Below are 18253 nucleotides of genomic sequence, written 5' to 3'. Positions count from 1 at the left end.
ACCTAGCACTCCTCTCCTCTCCAATCCCTCACATTCCTCTCCTCTCCAATCCCTCACCTCTCCAATCCCTCACACTCGCCTCTCCAATCGCTCCTCACTCGCCTCTCCAATCGCTCCTCACTCGCCTCTCCAATCGCTCCTCACTCGCCTCTCCAATCGCTCCTCACTCGCCTCTGCACATACACACAAACACACACACACACACACACACACACACACACACACACACACACACACACACACGTCCCACATGTATATATCCCACATCCCACATGTATATACATGTTTAAAGTGTACGTGCCCTTCCCCCCTCCCCCGCCCGGCAACGCTGAGTACTTCTGCTAGTATACACCCATATATACAAACGAGGCACACACCCATATATACAACGCTGAGTATATATGCTTTATATTTATAAACAAAGATGATTATAATCATCTATTATGATTATACAATAGATTATACTAGTCTATATTATAATATACTAGGGCATGCCCGTACTATATCTATATCTAAAATTATATCCCCCCCCCCTCTATTTACATGAAATGGTTTGGTCCAAAGCGAACGGCTTGCGAGTACGGTGACAATCCCCCCCCCTCTATTTACATGAAATGGTTTGGTCCAAAGCGAACGGCTTGCGGAGTTTGGTAAAGAAATCGCCATAGCATGCACAAACGCGCAGGAAAGCGAAAGAATCGCAAATTAGTTTTAATTAGTTTTAAAACATAGTTTAACGCCAACATAGCGGCAACATAGTTTGCCAACGTGAAATAAATGAATACGCTCTCAAATGTGCCGTCCGAGGCAGAGTCTGTTCGCCACGTTCGGCACACGTGATAGCTCGCTGCTCTCTGATTGGTTGAATCGTTTTTTGGACATAGCTCGGTAACTACTTGTCCGATTAATTTCAAACCTTGAAAAGGCACATCCTCGGGTCCCCAGCAATATACCTGGCAAGTTTCAAGTATATCGGACCCGTGGTTGTCGAGAAACAGCGGTCACAGACAAACAAACAAACACACACACAGACACACAGACACACACACACACAGAGATTACTGGAATTATAGATAGATGATTCTGTCTGTTGGACGTCTGTCCGGGGTGTGGCTTACTCGGTTTGCAGAGTAGCTCCACCCACTCCTCCTTGTCGAATAGCTTTGAGGCCTATTTAGTTAGGCCCGTGCTGTCTTTCTCTCTCACACAGATTTATTTCAATTCTAATTCGATATATCATTTCATTTTTCGCAGTCGCTAACATAGTTTTAGACTCGGTTGAAAAAAAACGGGAAGAAAATCCGATCCGATCCTTCGGATCTTGAGTCTCTCTCACGCCTTTATCTCCAATCTAACTCACCATCTGATTTCATTTTTACCTTCGCAAAAGCGGAAGGTTATGTTTTGATCGCTGTGTATTTATTTGTATGTCTGTGTGTGTGTGTGTGTATGTTATTCGCATAACTCAAAAAGTATTCAACCGAATTGCATGAAATTTGGTGGGATGATTGGTTATTATACGGGACACATTTGATTAGATTTTGGGAGCAATCGGGTCAAAGGTCAAGGTCAAGGTCACGAAAAGGTCAAAATCGTATTTTTGTTGTTCTGTTCCCTACACTCCCATGCCAAGTACAGAACAGTAGCTGCGGCGAAGGTATGCGCTCTACCGAGTGCCCGTTCTAGTTATTGATGGTTTTAGACTCGGTGTCAGCAACGCGGGAAAACGCAGAGATATATTTTTTAAAATACACCATATCACCGCCCAACAGCCAACCAGTATCATACACCGCCCAACATGACACAGACGGTAACATGTCGACATTATCGCTTTTTATTTAAACCGAGTGAACCGAGCCGAACCGAATAAACCGAGTGAATTCACTGAGCGAATTTCATCCAATTCCACCGAGTTTCATGAAATTACCGAGAGATATTTCTTCGTTTTTATTGTATTAGTACCAGCAGAAGTACCCAGCGTTGCCGGGCGGGGGAGGGGGGAAGGGCACGTACACTTTAAACATGTATATACATGTGGGATGTGGGATGTGGGATGTGGGATATATACATGTGGGACATGTGTACGTGTGTGTGTGTGTGTGTATATATATGTGTGTGTATGTGTATGTAGGCTAACCCCCGCTCTAGCAGGGAAAATGGCCTTAAAATGCATGTTGTTGTTGTATGTGTATATATATATATATGTCTGTGTGTGTGTGTATGTGTATATATATGTGTGTGTGTATATGTGTCTGTATGTGTGTGTGTGTGTGTGTGTGTGTGTGTGTGTGTGTGTGTGTGTGTGTGTGTGTGTGTGCATGTGTGTCGATGTACGTGTGTGTGTGTGTGTGTATGTGTACATGTGTGTGGGTGTATATGTGTGTGTGTGTGTGTGTGTGTATATGTAAACATGGGCCGGTGTGTGTGTAAAGTGTGAGGAGGTATTGGAGAGGAAAATGCAGAGATATATTTTTTTAAATCGCGCCATGATGATAAACGAAAATACACCGCCTAAAATAACAGTCGACATATATTTAAAATTCGTCACACACATCCATGTCCGTGGGATTCCCACGGGTGGGAATCCCACGGGCATGGATGTGTGTGACATTTCGACATATTGAGTTAGATGCTGCACCTGCACATTCAGTTATATAAAATGGTTACTGGCAATTGATCACATCCACAAACGATGTAATCCACACAATTTATGTACTTTACATAACGTTAATAGGAATACAACATGCCCGTGTAGATGGGAATGACATATAATTCACCGAAAACGTTGAAGCAACCGCATAATATTACGGTGATGTTTAACTCTGAGTGAGAATAGTTCTAAATTTTAAAAACTTTCTTCTGATATTTGTGATTTATTTCAAACAAACTGTATTTCCCATCTACACGGGCATGTATTCCTATTAACGTTATGTAAAGTACATAAATTGTGTGGATTACATCATTTGTGGATGTGATCAATTGCCAGTAACCATTTTATATAACTGTATGTGCAGGTGCAGCATCTAACTCAATATGTCGAAATGTCACACACATCCATGCCCGTGGGATTCCCACGGGTGACCCCGCTAGTTTACTATATTATTATTATTACGATTACGAAAACGATACTACTGAAATGATACACTACTGTATTAAGAAACCTGGGCTTAATTTTTCCAAAGCGGCCCAAATGTGAGGCATGAAGCCTAAAGCCTATACGTACCGTATTGTCGCAAGAGGTGTAACGCTGATGCTTTCGATATTTGAATATCATTTTTACAATCAGTTTGTTTGTGTTTCACACAGAATGAAAAACGTAAAGGTAGAGCATGGCGATTGTGATATATGACAGGTTCGACGATATGTTCGGCTTGAACGAATTGGAATCAAAATGCCAGAGTGTGAAGAATCAGCCGCCGTATCGCCATAATGACATCAGACGTAATCACATCACCCTGTCATGTGACCAGATCCTCAGCTCTGATTGGTATACGTTTGAGGGGACATACATACATACATACATACATACATACATACAGACGGACAAACACTGTTCTTGATGATTATGCCCTATGTGCTACGCTGTAAAAAATTCATACAAATTCTAGGCTCTGGGAAGAGTGAAGTGACAGAGGAGACTGACAGTGTGGCAATGTGTGCAACAGTTGGATACAAGCAAGGGAATTAATGAATCGGAACAGAGGAGAGAGAGAGAGAGGAGAAGAGGGAGCATAGGAACCTGCAAATAATAGTGTTGGGTTAATGGGGGTAGAAAAGCTCACAGGTCAGGATGGGGGATGACTTGAGATGGTGGTGCCCTGCTGGCTTGAAGCCCTGGAGGGAAGAGTTGAATTGAACTGTCTGCAGAAGCCAGTTCCACAAATGGGGAAAATAGGAGTAATAGAGTGGAAAAGGGTGGAGATGTGGAGGTTACTAGAAGAATATGTGCATCCTCGAGGAGCTGGGAGGCATCATAGGGCTGAGAGAGGACACAGAATGAGAATGGAGGCGAGAAGATAGCAAACAGAATAGATGGCCTCAATTTGAACAGAACAGGCCTTGTGCTTCGGCCTCAGAGAGAGATGACAGCAATTTTGAGAGCTTTCGTTGGTTAAATGGATAAATATATTTTCAAAAGAGGAAGAAAAGTGTGGAAATATTTTGATATCTGGAGTACTTTCAGATAATCTATAAAATTCCATGGAGCCATTACCACTTGTACCAAACAGAAACTGGCTAATGGCAAAATTCCATGTCCAGTGAAAAGGTCGAGCCCCACAACATAACCAAGGCAAAAATGTTGCTTGTGAAGAAAAAATATTTTGTGATAAAAAAAAAACTCTCCCCACCTCCCCCTTTCACCCTAAGAAAGGCATTTGTTGACCATGATGACAGCAAATTCCATGGTCTTCACAACATCGGCAAGAATTTAACAAAATGACTGGTTCATAATACAGTAAGCTCAACCTGTCAGGCTGAACTGAAAACTTTTTACAAATTACGATGTAACAAAATGGTGATAGGGGTTAAAGACTTAATACGGCCTGTGCAACAAATTCCTTAAATTTAATTTCGAACAAAATTGTGTAAAATAATTGTAACCTGTCATGCATTGTGTGCTCTTTATGATTTCCATACCAGTGAGTTTATCGAGGGTATTGAAGCCATGTCTAAGGGCAATGATATCTATGAAAGGAATGGTTCCATCCTCCATTCTGCAAAACAAAATAATTAGTAATTTTGATGAGTCTGCTCATTTACAGGGATATACAAGAATAAACAAGAAACTTTAATACAGGAAGAGGCCATTTGGCCCATCATGCCTGTGCTACACCAACACCAGATGACATCACCCATCCACACACAAGTTACCACCAAGTTCTGCCAATATCCCTGTCCCTAACTATCTCCAATGCTTCTAGGTAACTATATAATTCCAATTTAAACACATCTACTGTTTCTGCTGCCACTACCTTTTCAGGGAGATTCTTAGGGATATACAGTACACCTTCTTGCGATAAGAGTTAAATTTCTTCCTGATTTGAGAAATGAGTTTTAAGAATCGCAAAACTTGGTATTTCATACCAAGTTAGATAATGGACTTGACGTAAACTGAAATGAGTTAAAGAATCTAATATAAGTTTTGGGAGAGGTGGAGATTGCTTTTGTAAATGGGATGTATTTCTCGTCAGTTTTAGGACTGGCTGAAATGTCTCCACTGGTTTTACTCAATATGTTTATAAAAATATGCTTTTCGTAGTGAGTTGTGAAGTGCTTCATTGTTGTGAAGAAAGACTGGAATGAAAGAGGGAAGTTAAAAATTTAGATTAAAACTTTGATAAGTAGGTCCTCTATATTTACCAGTAAGATGATAATGGTCTCAAACTTTTGGTTCTCTATTGATTTTATTTTGACAAATATGGCAAATGGTGGAATTTAAAAAAAATCTTTTCTCATCTTTCGTTAATGCCATTGGTTGGTTTATAAGTTTCTGCATTATCTTAGATAATCAAATACTGTTTTTTTTACAGTCATTTTACAAACTCTTGGTGGCATCTTCTTCACTGTACAGTTATAACTTGTTGTACTCGTATTTGCTCCAACAGTTTTTTTTTTGTTTTTTTTTTAAGGCCATTTTTCCCCGCTAGAGCGGGGGTTAGCCTTGCGGGCCCCATGACGATCATGGTTCCCTATTTGAGGCAATGTTTTTATGGCCGGATGCTCTTCCTGACGCCAACCCTTGGTCACGCTCTTACGATGCGCAGGGATACGGTGTACACACCGTGATCATTCATCCCAGCAAGCTGGTACTCAATTTGCTGACCTCGGAAGGATGACAGGCTGAGTCAACCCCACTGGCGTTAATTCAGCGATCGACCGGGATTCGAACCCAGGATCCTAGGATCCTAAGCCGGCACCCTAACCGCTAAGCCAACACCAGGCTAAACCAAAACAGGCTAAGCCAAAACAGTTGATTTGATATAATAACAGAAACCATAACGAGTATGTTTTGGGTATTTATTTGTGTATGATCAATTTGGATTTGGAGAAACAGTATCTATCTTTTCTAGGATACTTTTAAAAGCAGTGTATGTTACAAACGGATGCTTTATAGACTTATTTGCTTTTTTTAATGCTACATTTGAACCTGCTTTTGTCATCATAATTAATGGCTGATTTATGTTCACTGCAGTATTTTGAATGTTGGTTTAATGTTTCTTTTGTGTGAAAGAAGTTAAAACATCACTTACAGGGATATGTTTTATTAGTTTGATTGTATGCTTGAGAAGTAGTCAATCTTGATAAATATTTGATGTCAGGATAATGTAAATTTTCTTCCGACCTTTCGTACAGAAGGTCAATGTATGTTTTGTCATTTTTATAGTTATCTGAAATTTTGTAATATCTGAACTTTGTTTGTGTCTATTAATCCACATAAATTAACAGATAGATTGTTCATTTTCTAAAATTTTAAATATCTGACAATGACATTGGGAACTTTATATTGAAGGTATTCTCATATTTTATATAATGAGGTGCGTACTCTTTCTGGGTGCAATGGCGGAGGATGTAGGTGAGCAAGAACAGATCATAGGAAACATTTAGCATATTTGTTTTGAACAGTAACAACCGCTGTTTTAAGCTTTATCTCTCTTGGTAAATCAATATAAGAATAAGCATTCACGGAGTCTGATTTCAAGTTTTGTATATCCCCAAAAAATGATTGTTTCAATATGAAATCCACTACCTGTCACATTGTCATCAACATTTAGTTCATACATCTGAAGTTCATCATAAACACCACAAACTAAAAAATCTTGGAATGATGTGATAAAGCGAGGAGGATATTTTCTCATATAAACTTTCTTCAGCATCTTCTCTCACCATATTAATTTTTACTCCAATATGAAATGTTAAAGTATTGTATTGATTTCTCTCAGGATGTTGCCAATTAGTTTCAACAAATGATTTAACCATATAAATTGCCTCAGATATTGATGTTGGTTCTGGTTCTTTAAAATGAAAAGTTTATATTTTTATATGTTCTCTAAATGCTTCATGATATGTTCTTCATGTTCTTCATCTAAATGCTAAATGCTTCATGATCTCTAATAGCCTGGTGTTGGCTTAGCGGTTAGTGTGCCGGCTTGGGATCCTAGAATCCTGGGTTCGAATCCCGGTCGATCGCTGAATTAACACCAGGGGGGTTCACTCAGCCTGTCATTCTTCCGAGGTTGGCAAATTGAGTACCAGGTTGCTGGGATGAATGATCACGGTGTGTACCCCGATTTAGAATAGGCACACCGTATCCCTGCGCATCGGAAGAGGCGACCAAGGGTTGGCGTCAGGAAGGGCATCCGGCCATAAAAACATTGCCTCAAACAGGGAACCATGATTGTCATGGGGCCCGCAAGGCTAACCCCCGCTCTAGCGGGGAAAATGGCCTTAAAACGATCATTCATTCATTCATTCATTCTAAATGCTTCATGAGTGTTTTCAATTGGGTATTCAAGCATCTCTTCTGCATTCTCATTGCATTTGCGTGATTGAAGGTGTTTCTTATACCTGTATTTCAACAAGTCTTTTGAGCAGACATCACAATGTATTTTTTTCTTATTTCTCTAATGGAGATATTAGTTGAAACCAAGTTAATGTGCATCTGTAGGGTTGAAGGTGTTTGTTGTAATAGTTGTAGTCTTCATTGCAGACATGACAATGCGTTGTATTCATCATATTTATAGGATCGAAAAAGATGATTTTCTAGGACATATTTAGTAGTATATCTTTGCTAAAAATAACAATTTCAACTCTTTTTTTTTCTTCGTAATAAAAGAGTCATTATTCAACTGAAGATTTGGGGGATTATGATAGTGATGATCATATCTCTATTGGCACAGAAGACAGCTATGATACTTAAATATTATGTTTAAACTATAGTTATGAAAGAAGTTTTATAGATGATGAAGATGCTTATACTAATGATGATTAATATTACAATAGTGAGAGTGAATATAAATTTCAATTTAAAAGAAAACAAACGATATAAAAAATGTTGAATACAAACAACATATCAGATGTTGTGCCTCTTGAATTTCCTGATACTCCTTAGGATAAATTAATAAATTGTCCAGCTTGTGAAAGAGGAGGATTAAATAGGAAACATTAATAAAATAACAGCACAGTCAAAAGCTCATAAACAATGTATATTCTGTGATTATCTTCAAATTAATGGCAGTAAGAAAATATATAAAAAAACGAACATAACTAATTCAAAATTACATCAAAAATGAATTACTTTACAAGATTAATACGAGGATGATAATACACCTTTTCTAGCAATCGAAGAGATTGATCAAATTAGAGTAATGTTTAATGGATTGATGTCATATATTATTCCCGCCTCAGCCTTCCCCCTTCCACAGATCTCCCGATGTCCCTGTTCTCTACTTTTGTTGTGCTTCCTTTTCTCTGCCCCTCTTGCCTCCTCTTCTCTTTATTATATGTTCTATGTGTTAGCTCTTACACGAGCCTCGACTTAGTATACAAAAAAAAAAAAATCACAATTGTCATTCTCAGGGAAACATCAACACAAGATATTGTATAAATAAAATAATTCATTATTTAGAAATTAAACCTGAACTTAGGATAAAACATAGAGCTACGAAAAAAGCTTGTAAAAATTAGATGATTTATTTTCTAAATATATAAATTAATGCTTTTTTTTTACCCGTTTGGGAAATAAGATAAAATTTAACAACCATAAAAATATACCAAATTCACTTTGATGTCTAATAGTTAGTTCAAGCGGATGTGGGAAAACCTGTCTGCTTTTTAAAATGTTGCTTGCTCCTAACGTTTTAGATTATGATCATTTAATAATTTTCACAAAGTCAAGCTTTCAGTCAGAGTTTAAACTACTCTCACAAGGTTTTAACACTAGTCTATGAAAATAAGATATCATCCGTTTATTTAAACTTCAAAACAAATCAAATGATTACAACATTGAAGATATAATACAACTATTCTGTCAGACACCGAAATGGAAAAATAATTCAAAACCCATAACTTATATTCTCAGTGATAATACAGATGGTAAAACTTCACCCCACGATTTAGATAAATCAAAAAAGAACTTTATCATCTTTGATGATTGTGTTAATGAGAGAAACCCAACGGTAATGGATAGCTACTAAACGAGAGGGTGACATTCCTATTGTAATTGTATTTATTTTAGTCAATCATATTTTCCACTTCCTCATCGCTCGATAAGAAATAACGCGAGAACTTTTAATATATTCAAGCTAAATTCCATAGATATAAATAATTATTGGAGAGATAACTGTTTACCGTTATGTACTATAAAGGAATTTGAGAATTATATGACACATACAACTGAAAGATATAAATATATTGTGGTTAAACAGATGAGATACTAAAGGATATTTTTAATATTTTATAAACAATTATATTGATGAATACTCAAAATGACGGCTGTTATTATTAATATTGTGGATAAATCTGCTTCTGGGAAAAAAAAATTCAGAAAATGTAGGTTCTTGAATCATGAAAATGAAAAGATTGTAAGTTTTTCTTATTGTAAATATGACAACCAGAGCAATGCGATCTGGAGAAGTAGAAGGTGAAGATTATTACTACATTTCAATTAAGGTACATATGCGATTGAGAAACGAAGGTTAAGTATTTGAGGAGGTTTCTATCAGCATTACAAAATATTCACAATTGTAAGAGTGAGTCAGAAATTATGGTGAGAAACTAGAATCTGGTGGTCTTGGGATTCTAGAAAGTAATCCAGAAGGAATGAGACAAATTATTAAACATCTGAGTAGTAATGGAGTTAAGATTTTATCATTTCGTTTTGTTGTTGATGAAGAAACTCAATGCAAACATATGAAAAGCAAAGATTGTAGTATCATTGGGAAGAAGTCATTGCAACTCGTATTAATGTCAATGAGGATTTTGATAAAATATTTAAAGAAAATGACTTATTTGAACACATCTACTTTAACGATGAAGAAAAGGATAATTTTCCTATCGATTTTATCCCATATTAAATAAGATGAGAAGCACGATCCTTAGCTTTAATTATAAAACGAGTGATGACAAACGGCTTCATTTCCATATCTACTACAACTTGACCCAACAAACTAATATTAGTCTAGGACCTGACTAACATATGTATGCAAATAATTTAGGAGAGGATAACTCAACTGTTATAGGCTAATATCACCCCCAGGAACAACCTTGGATATGTGCCAAAATCTCTATCCGGGGCAAAAAGCCCGAAAATGACCACGCCCTTTAAAAAATGACCACGCCCTTTTTCATAGGAAGTGCTATTTCCGACATAGCTCTATCTTCTATACCGTTGGAGCTACAGATTTTCTGAGGTGCTTAAAATGTTCAGAATAGCCATGTTTAGGAGGTCATATATTTCCAAATGGGTTTTCTACGAGAAAATGACTAAAAAGCCCGAAAATACAGCCATTTTTAACACGATTTCATACTAATATTAAGCATATTCATGATATACAAAGGCCACTTTGTATATCCTCTACAAGACATAGAGGATTATTTCCTGAAGGTATGTAGTCCTCTACAAGACCAGGTAGCGCTGAAGAATATTCTCACTGGAGAAATTGTGACCAACATAATCGTAGACAAGTTGTTGTGCTGTATCAAGGAGGGCAGCGCTGCTTGTGCTAAATTTATCGATGATCGACTCAGAAATAGGTCGATATTGATACACTCAACTATTAGCAAAATCACGTTTACATCCCCTAAGACCACCTTAAATTTGGCTCCCAAAGCAGACATCAAAGATGAGACAATCAAAGCTCTCATGTTTATTGAGTATGGGCGTCACCGGGTGCGATACTATCATGCGCTGACTGGGTGCGATACAACCAGCAAGATATCAACTAAACTTGCAGCCCTGAACGCTGTCTGCAAACTAGGAAATTCCTCTCTGATCCTGAATTTCGACTGCCCACAGCTAACAGAAAGCACAATAGAGATGGCGGAGACATTCTTGGTCAAGTGTCTCAAACCATCAACAGACCTGGAGATATTTGACGACCTGCGTGTCGCTGCATTTGATAGCAATGCCCTCAAGATGGACTTTGAGAGAACCGCTTGCACGTCAACTAATGCAAGAAAACATATCCAAAGAGGCTATTACCAACAGCAACTGTGGGTCCAAGCCCCATTTAGAGACGCCACCTTGATTATGAATGCCGAGTCTTATGGTTTTGTAAGAAGGGGCAGTTTATTAGTCCCTGAGATTGTGATCTCAAAACCCGAAGGCCTGCCAGATCCCTGTAGGTGTGGCAAGTGTGCTCGTAAGAATGGGTGTCCATGCAGGGTAGCTGATTTCAAGTGTTGCAAGTACTGCAAATGCAAAGGAGGTGATTGTTGTAAAAACCCTATCACTGAATGAACACTGCTCATCATCCTCATAACTGGACTCTGTTGTGTTACTCTTCATGTTCCTGTTCCCGACCCTGGTTTATGTGACACATAAACAGTACTATTGTGGTGTTCAAAGTTGTATTGTTGGCTGTTGGGCAAATTCCCTGCTGATCTTTGAAACATTAAGCTCTCTCGGTACTGCTGCCTACTAAAGTAATAAGTTTTTTTTCATTTTAAGTTAACATTCCATTGATAATAGTATGATTGAAAATACAATTTCTTTACAATAATCAAATGCTCGCTTTCTTTACTATGATATGGCAATTCCAGTATGTAGGTAGTTGTATGGTAATAAGTTGACCTAACGCTTTTTAGTCATTTTCTCGTAGGGAAATATATGACCTCCTAAACATGGCCATTCTGAACATTTTAAGCACCTCAGAAAATCTGTAGCTCCAACGGTATAGAAGATAGAGCTATGTCGGAAATAGCACTTCCTATGAAAAAGGGCGTGGTCATTTTTAAAAGGGCGTGGTCATTTTCGGGCTTTTCGCCCCGGATAGAGATTTTGGCACACATCCCAGGTTGTTCCTGGGGGTGATATTAGCCTATAACAGTTGAGTTATCCTCTCCTAAATTATTTGCATACATATGTTAGTCAGGTCCTGGACTATATGAAGCATCTTTATTGTCCATGGAGACTTGCAATACCTTGTTTAATATGACAGAGAAAAACAACAAGTTTAGTTCTAATCCAGGAAGTGGATACAAAACTACAATAGTTTATCCCAGAGCATATGGGATTTCCCAAATATCTTCCCAAACTGATCGCCTTATGAAAGAACAAGGTGATGAACCAAAAAATATTGTCCTATTGTATTCAAAAACATACTTAAAATCAACCATCAGGCTTAAAAATAATTATAAAGTCGATTTCACAATTGATAATTCATTTAGAGAGATGTTGGGTTTCTCCTCAAAAATATTGAAACCAACGGACTCTTTTACAGCGATGATACAATTCAAATATCTTCAGGTATAAATTTGGTATTCACTTCCTGTGATTTGATTGACCGTGCTTATAATGCTGGAATAAAAATAAATACAATATATTCATTAAGCACATACTCAACCCCAATTGGTTATAAATTCAATATGGAACAGAAAAATCTTGTGTATCCGTGTGTCAGGAAAAAAAAACATATACAGAGTAAATTTTAGAATCACTGGCCAAGATAATCCTATGATTTCCTTTAATGGATAAATTAAATATATTAGAATTCACCTACGAGAAGTTTTCCAATAAATAAATACAATGGTTATTGTGAGGAAGCACGAGTTGAAGAAATCTAAAATAATTAGGCTTACTACAGACTCAACTGGCGATGAGATGTTCCTTTCACCATACTATAATCCACAGGGCGAAGGAATGTATCTTGGTAGAGGATAATATAAGCCTAATAGACAACCAGGTGTAGGACATCAATTTAGAAAAAAAGGAGAAGAGAGAATTGATACTCTAATGGGTATAGGTTCACCTATTCTTAAAGATAAAGACCCAATAGGTTCAACCGTTTCTGTGATGGGAAATGTAGCAGGTGCTATAAAGAGTATAAAAGATGCTCAAAAGGAGTTAGAGCTGAGTCATTAAGGTTTTGAGAGAGAGAGAGCAATTGGGGGGAGAAGTTGCATTCAGCTTTTTAGAGTTGAATAATCTTTTTGGAGTTGCAGAATCTGCTCAGTCCTGCATATTGCAAAGATAGGGAGGGATTGTAGATTTACTTTTGTTTTGAGGCCATGTTTCTGTCTCTCATCATGTGTGCACTTTGACTGCGCTGTTTTACACACTGCTGGCGGTCTCAAGACTTTACCACCTGCTCCCTCCCATATTGGAGCTTACTTAAGATAGGTATCCTCAAGGCTCTTTCACCTGTACCGACAAGACCACAATGCCACTGTGTGCTTCATGTGCCTTGAATGCCCTCGGGGCTTCCCTGCCTGGACCCACTGTGCAATTCTGCAAACTTTTCATGCCCCCGGGGTGTTTTTACTGAATCAAAGGCTTAACATTCACAACAGCATTCTTGCAAGCAGCATAGGCTGAAACGGTCACCTACCCGTCAATCTGCAATTGCTGCCTCTCACTCCCTATGTCCTACTTGCAGCATCCTCCCATCAGGCCTGATTTAATGCGCTACATATTTTTTCCTTTCAATCCTTCCACCTCCATTTAATGGACCATAGCATTGTAATCACAGGTCACTGCTTGTTCATTATTCCCTGTCATTTATTTGGTTTTTTTTGGTAAGCCTTTGATACATTACTTGTGTATAATCAAGGCAGTGTTACTCATTCACTTCCGTGATTCAGTTAAGTTAAGTTCTAAATTATGATATTTGGCAGATTATGAGAATGACCACTCATCTTAGTTCGCAATTCTAAGAGATCTGCCCCACATCACATAAGGGTAATGTAAATCGATACTTTTGGAGGAATCTGACACACACACACATACACACACACACACACACACACACACACACACACACACACACACACACACACACACACACAATGCAATTTGAACAACAATTTCACATTCATATTCTTTCACAACAATTTGCTGTGCAAGCTTTCAAACAAAGTGATGTTGTGCCCGGGTCTAAGAGGTTACCCGCTGCGCAACCTCAAGCTCGCCAGTCCTTTTCCTTGGCTTTTAAGCCAGCCAGATTGGGTGACTGGAAAGCTAATAATATCGCATGTGAAGCACATTCTGCACAGGTTCAGTATACAATTAGCGGCAAACAACAGACTGTAGAATGCCTCTTCGCTGAAGTAAGTCAGCAAATGTAGTTGGAGGGCGATTAACATTTGCAAAAACATGTCAGATAGAAAGGTTTGAATAATTTATCAGTTGTAGCCCCTCAAGAAAGCCTGATCACCAATGTGAATAGAGGTGCACTTCGCTACTCCTCTATAGACACATTATTTTTTTGTTTTTGAGTGCTTTCACATGCATATGTTCTTGCATGTACAGTGCCTATAGAAAGTGTACACCCCCTTTATAAATTTTCACCTTTCAATGCCTTATAGCATGGAATTCAATTGCATTAAATCAGACTTTTTCATCTTTATTTACACAACATAACCCACAACTTCCAAGTGAAAAACAAATTCTACAAATTTCAGAAAATTAATTTAAAATACAAAACTAGAATATCTTGGTTGGATAAGTGCCTCCCTCCTTACAATAGCAATTGTAAATATCAGAACTATAAGGCAAAATAAAAACCATTGGCAAATAGTCGAAAAAGAAATCTCTGGGAAATAATTAACCAGGAGGATTGAACTGTGTTGTAAAATAATGGATTAACATGTCTACCGTGAAAACAGCCAGTAAAATGAAATAAAATATGTTTTCCACATGCAATTTATACTTTTTGTATGGACTTATGTATATAACCGAATATATTTGAACAGGAAAAAAAAAATACACAACATACCTAGATTTGAGCGAGAATGTTTACTGGGATAAAAAGGAAAAGCACACTCAAACATTTATCTTTCATCTCCAATAAAACAAGCGTTACGCCTATGTCCCCCGTCGGTAAAGTGATGCGAGTTGACAAAGTGGAAGACGCAAGGCGGCCATGTTGGATTTTGACGTGGCGACCCAATTTTCAATAGCGTTCTCCCTTATGCGTAGATACACCCACACACCAGATTAGAAGTTAGTAGTTCATTTATTTTTCAAGATATTTCGCTCACAAGGTTCAGACATATATATGGTGGTGGCCATCTTGGATTTTGACGTGGCGACCCAATTTTCAATAGCGTTCTTCCTTATGCCTAGATACAACGACACACCAGATTAGAAGTTGGTACTTCGCTTATTTTTCAAGATATTCCCCTCACAAGTTTCAGACAGACTTACGTGCTCCTCCCCAAACCCCGGTCACGGTGTACCTCCAAGCCCTGAGAGGAGTCATGGCAGAAAGATGTGTTATTCTGTGTGTCAAAGATCAATGGTGAAACCACACCAATTGTTACCAACAAACAAGTATTGTATTAAGGTCACACAAGAATAACAGTACAATAACAATATTAATCAATTGTACAACCAATATATCATTCCTATGATGGTACCATCAGTTTCGTACTATATAACTCACTGTGCTCCAAGTGAGCGAAAAGAACATTCCCAATGTCTCTATCCCGGCATCAAGCCAAAGTCGATCCACGCTCCAGTGATCGTCAGAACGATGTCGTATCGAGACCAGAATCCCGTCCGGTTGACAGTCACAGTGCCAAAGATGGGCAAAGGTATCCTCAAGAGGCGACTGGGAAATCACACCTTCGGGTATGGATGTTCAACGGCTCCCCACACGGCGAACCGCAAATTCCCACTCAAAATCCACATTGCACACACGCACCAGGTTAACGTTTGGATGCGGTGAAATGGTTGAAGCGAGGTGAAGAGCCTCGAGCGATGCGAAATCCGGCGCGAGGCAAAATGCCCAACGGCCCGTACTCGAGACGTAACGGCACTCCAATGATTCTCTTCGGAATTAACCGCAAAACCTGTCACGCAGGTTCAACTGTCACAGCGATAACAACTCTGTCACAGGAATCCCTTTCCCAGGAAACACAAAGTTCACTTATGACCCCCGTTCGCCAGCATTTCCTCAAGACCTCGAAGCAGCTCGGCTTCTGCTCCACCTTACTCGCTCCGCCTCCTTTTCCTCTTCTTCTTCGTCCGGTTCCCGATCCGGTATCCGGTTTCTTTTTTTAAACATTAATTTTTTTTACCTTTTGAAAACAGTTATCTCCAATTCACTTAAACGATAACAATAATAGTACATGCAACCAAAAATGTTTACAGTGGATGAGAACCACAACAACAGAAGTGACGAATCCGTAACACAGACATACAAGGCGGCGGCCATCTTCGATTTTGACGTGGCGACCCAATTTTCAATAGCGTTCTTCATTATGCCTAGATACACCCACAAACCAGATTAGAAGTTGGTACTTCGCTTATTTTTCACGATATTCCACTCACAAGGTTCAGACATACATGTCGGTGGCCATCTTGGATTTTGACGTGGTGACCCAATTTTCAATAGCGTTCTTCCTTATGCCTAGACACACACACACACCACATTAGAAGTTGGTACTTCGCTTATTTTTCAAGATATTCCGCTCACAAGGTTCAGACATACATGGCGGTGGCCATCTTGGATTTTGACGTGGGTTGCACCCACACACCAAATTAGAATTCAGTCCTTCGCTTCTGCACGCATGCACGAACGCACGCACGGACGGACGCACACACGGACGGAGGGGAAAACCACAGTCCCCCTTTCGCTCCGCGGTGCGACGGGGGACAATAAAAGGAACTCGGTGTTGGTGGTGTGTCTGCGTCTGTGCATGCGTCCAACGGTCCTTATATTCTAGTACAGTGAAACCTTGACTTACGAGTGCACCAACTTACGAGTTTTCCGAGATACGAGCCGTCGCTCGGGCGGTTTATTGCTTTGAGATGCGAGCCGAGATCTGAGTTACGAGCTTACGCCACCCGCCACCAGGTGGGTTCCGGTCACGTGGTTATCTTGCCGTGCAAGCATCTCTGCCGTATATCGCTGCTGTTTTGTTTTCGCATTTTGGTTATTTTGGAGCTGATGCCACCCGCCACCAGGTGGGTTCCGGTCACGTGGTTATCTTGCCGTGCAAGCATTTCTGCCGTATATCGCTGCTGCTTTGTTTTCGCATGTTGGTTATTTTGGAGCTTACGCCACCCGCCACCAGGTGGGTTCCGGTCACGTGGTTATCTTGCCGTGCAAGCATCTCTGCCGTATATAGCTGCTGCTTTGTTTTCGCATTTTGGTTATTTTGCAAAATTTCTTAGTTTTAACCATGGGTCCTAAGAAATTGAGTGCCAAGGGCAGTACTGAGAAGAAGAAGAGGATGATGTGCTTGGATATAAAACACGCAATCGTCGAAAAACATGAGCGAGGTGTGCGTGTTGTCGACTTGGTGAGGCGGATGTGAAGGCAGCTGAAGATTTTATTATAACTTTTGCCGAACTGATAGAAGCCGAACGATACATCCCCCAGCAAATCTTCAACTGTGACGAGACAGGGCTCTTCTGGAAAAAGATGCCGAGGAGGACGTATATAACGGCAGAGGAGAAGAGCATGCCAGGCCACAACTTGTTCAGAGTGCCGGCGATAGCTCGCCTTCTCTTTGTGGAAAACACGGTGAGATCCTTAACATCCAACAACTAATGGGACGCAAACGGGGCGCCCAGTTTAGCGGTACACACATTGATGAATCACCCTGCCTGTGATTCACCCATGACAGGTTATAGCTGGGTCGGGATTCAAACCCAGGCTGGACAGTTTAGAGTCAAGTGTGCGTACCTCCAGTCCAGGCCATCCTGCCAACTTGTATGCTGCATACAGGTGAAATATAAAGCGCGAGATATTTTTATATATACTGTATATTTAAAAAAAAATTGGTGTGGTTTTTGGGGGGCTGGAACGGATTAATAGCATTTCAATGCATTTTAATGGGGAAATTTAATTTGAGAAACGAGCATATTGAGTTACGAGCTCGGTCACAGAACGAATTAAACTCGTAAGTCAAGGTTCCACTGTATTGGTAAATTGTAGCTGCATCCGATTATCAACTATCATGCCAAATGTTGAGGTAATTTGACAAAACATTGGAGGGAGCAAATTATGCATTCCAGTGTTATCAGACATGAAGATCATGTGGGCTACTCATAACTCAATCCTTCATAATGATAACATATAACTTC

The 18253-nt window shown here is 39.3% G+C and overlaps 1 protein-coding gene across 1 annotated transcript in view; it reads right to left on the bottom strand.

Moving 5' to 3' along the window:
• Positions 1-18253, bottom strand: part of MOCOS (molybdenum cofactor sulfurase) — a 329100-nt gene that overhangs the window by 182966 nt on the left and 127881 nt on the right. The window contains exon 5 of the mRNA XM_068123432.2: positions 4639-4715. Within this exon, the coding sequence (XP_067979533.2) occupies positions 4639-4715 (77 nt within the window). The remainder of the gene's footprint in view (positions 1-4638; positions 4716-18253) is intronic.

Source organism: Myxine glutinosa, chromosome 7 (genome assembly GCF_964187855.1).
Source record: "Myxine glutinosa chromosome 7, kmMyxGlut1.1, whole genome shotgun sequence".
NCBI classification, from domain to species: domain Eukaryota; kingdom Metazoa; phylum Chordata; class Myxini; order Myxiniformes; family Myxinidae; genus Myxine; species Myxine glutinosa.
Note: the sequence above shows the minus strand (reverse complement) of the source record. Positions and strands in the feature narration are given on the sequence as shown.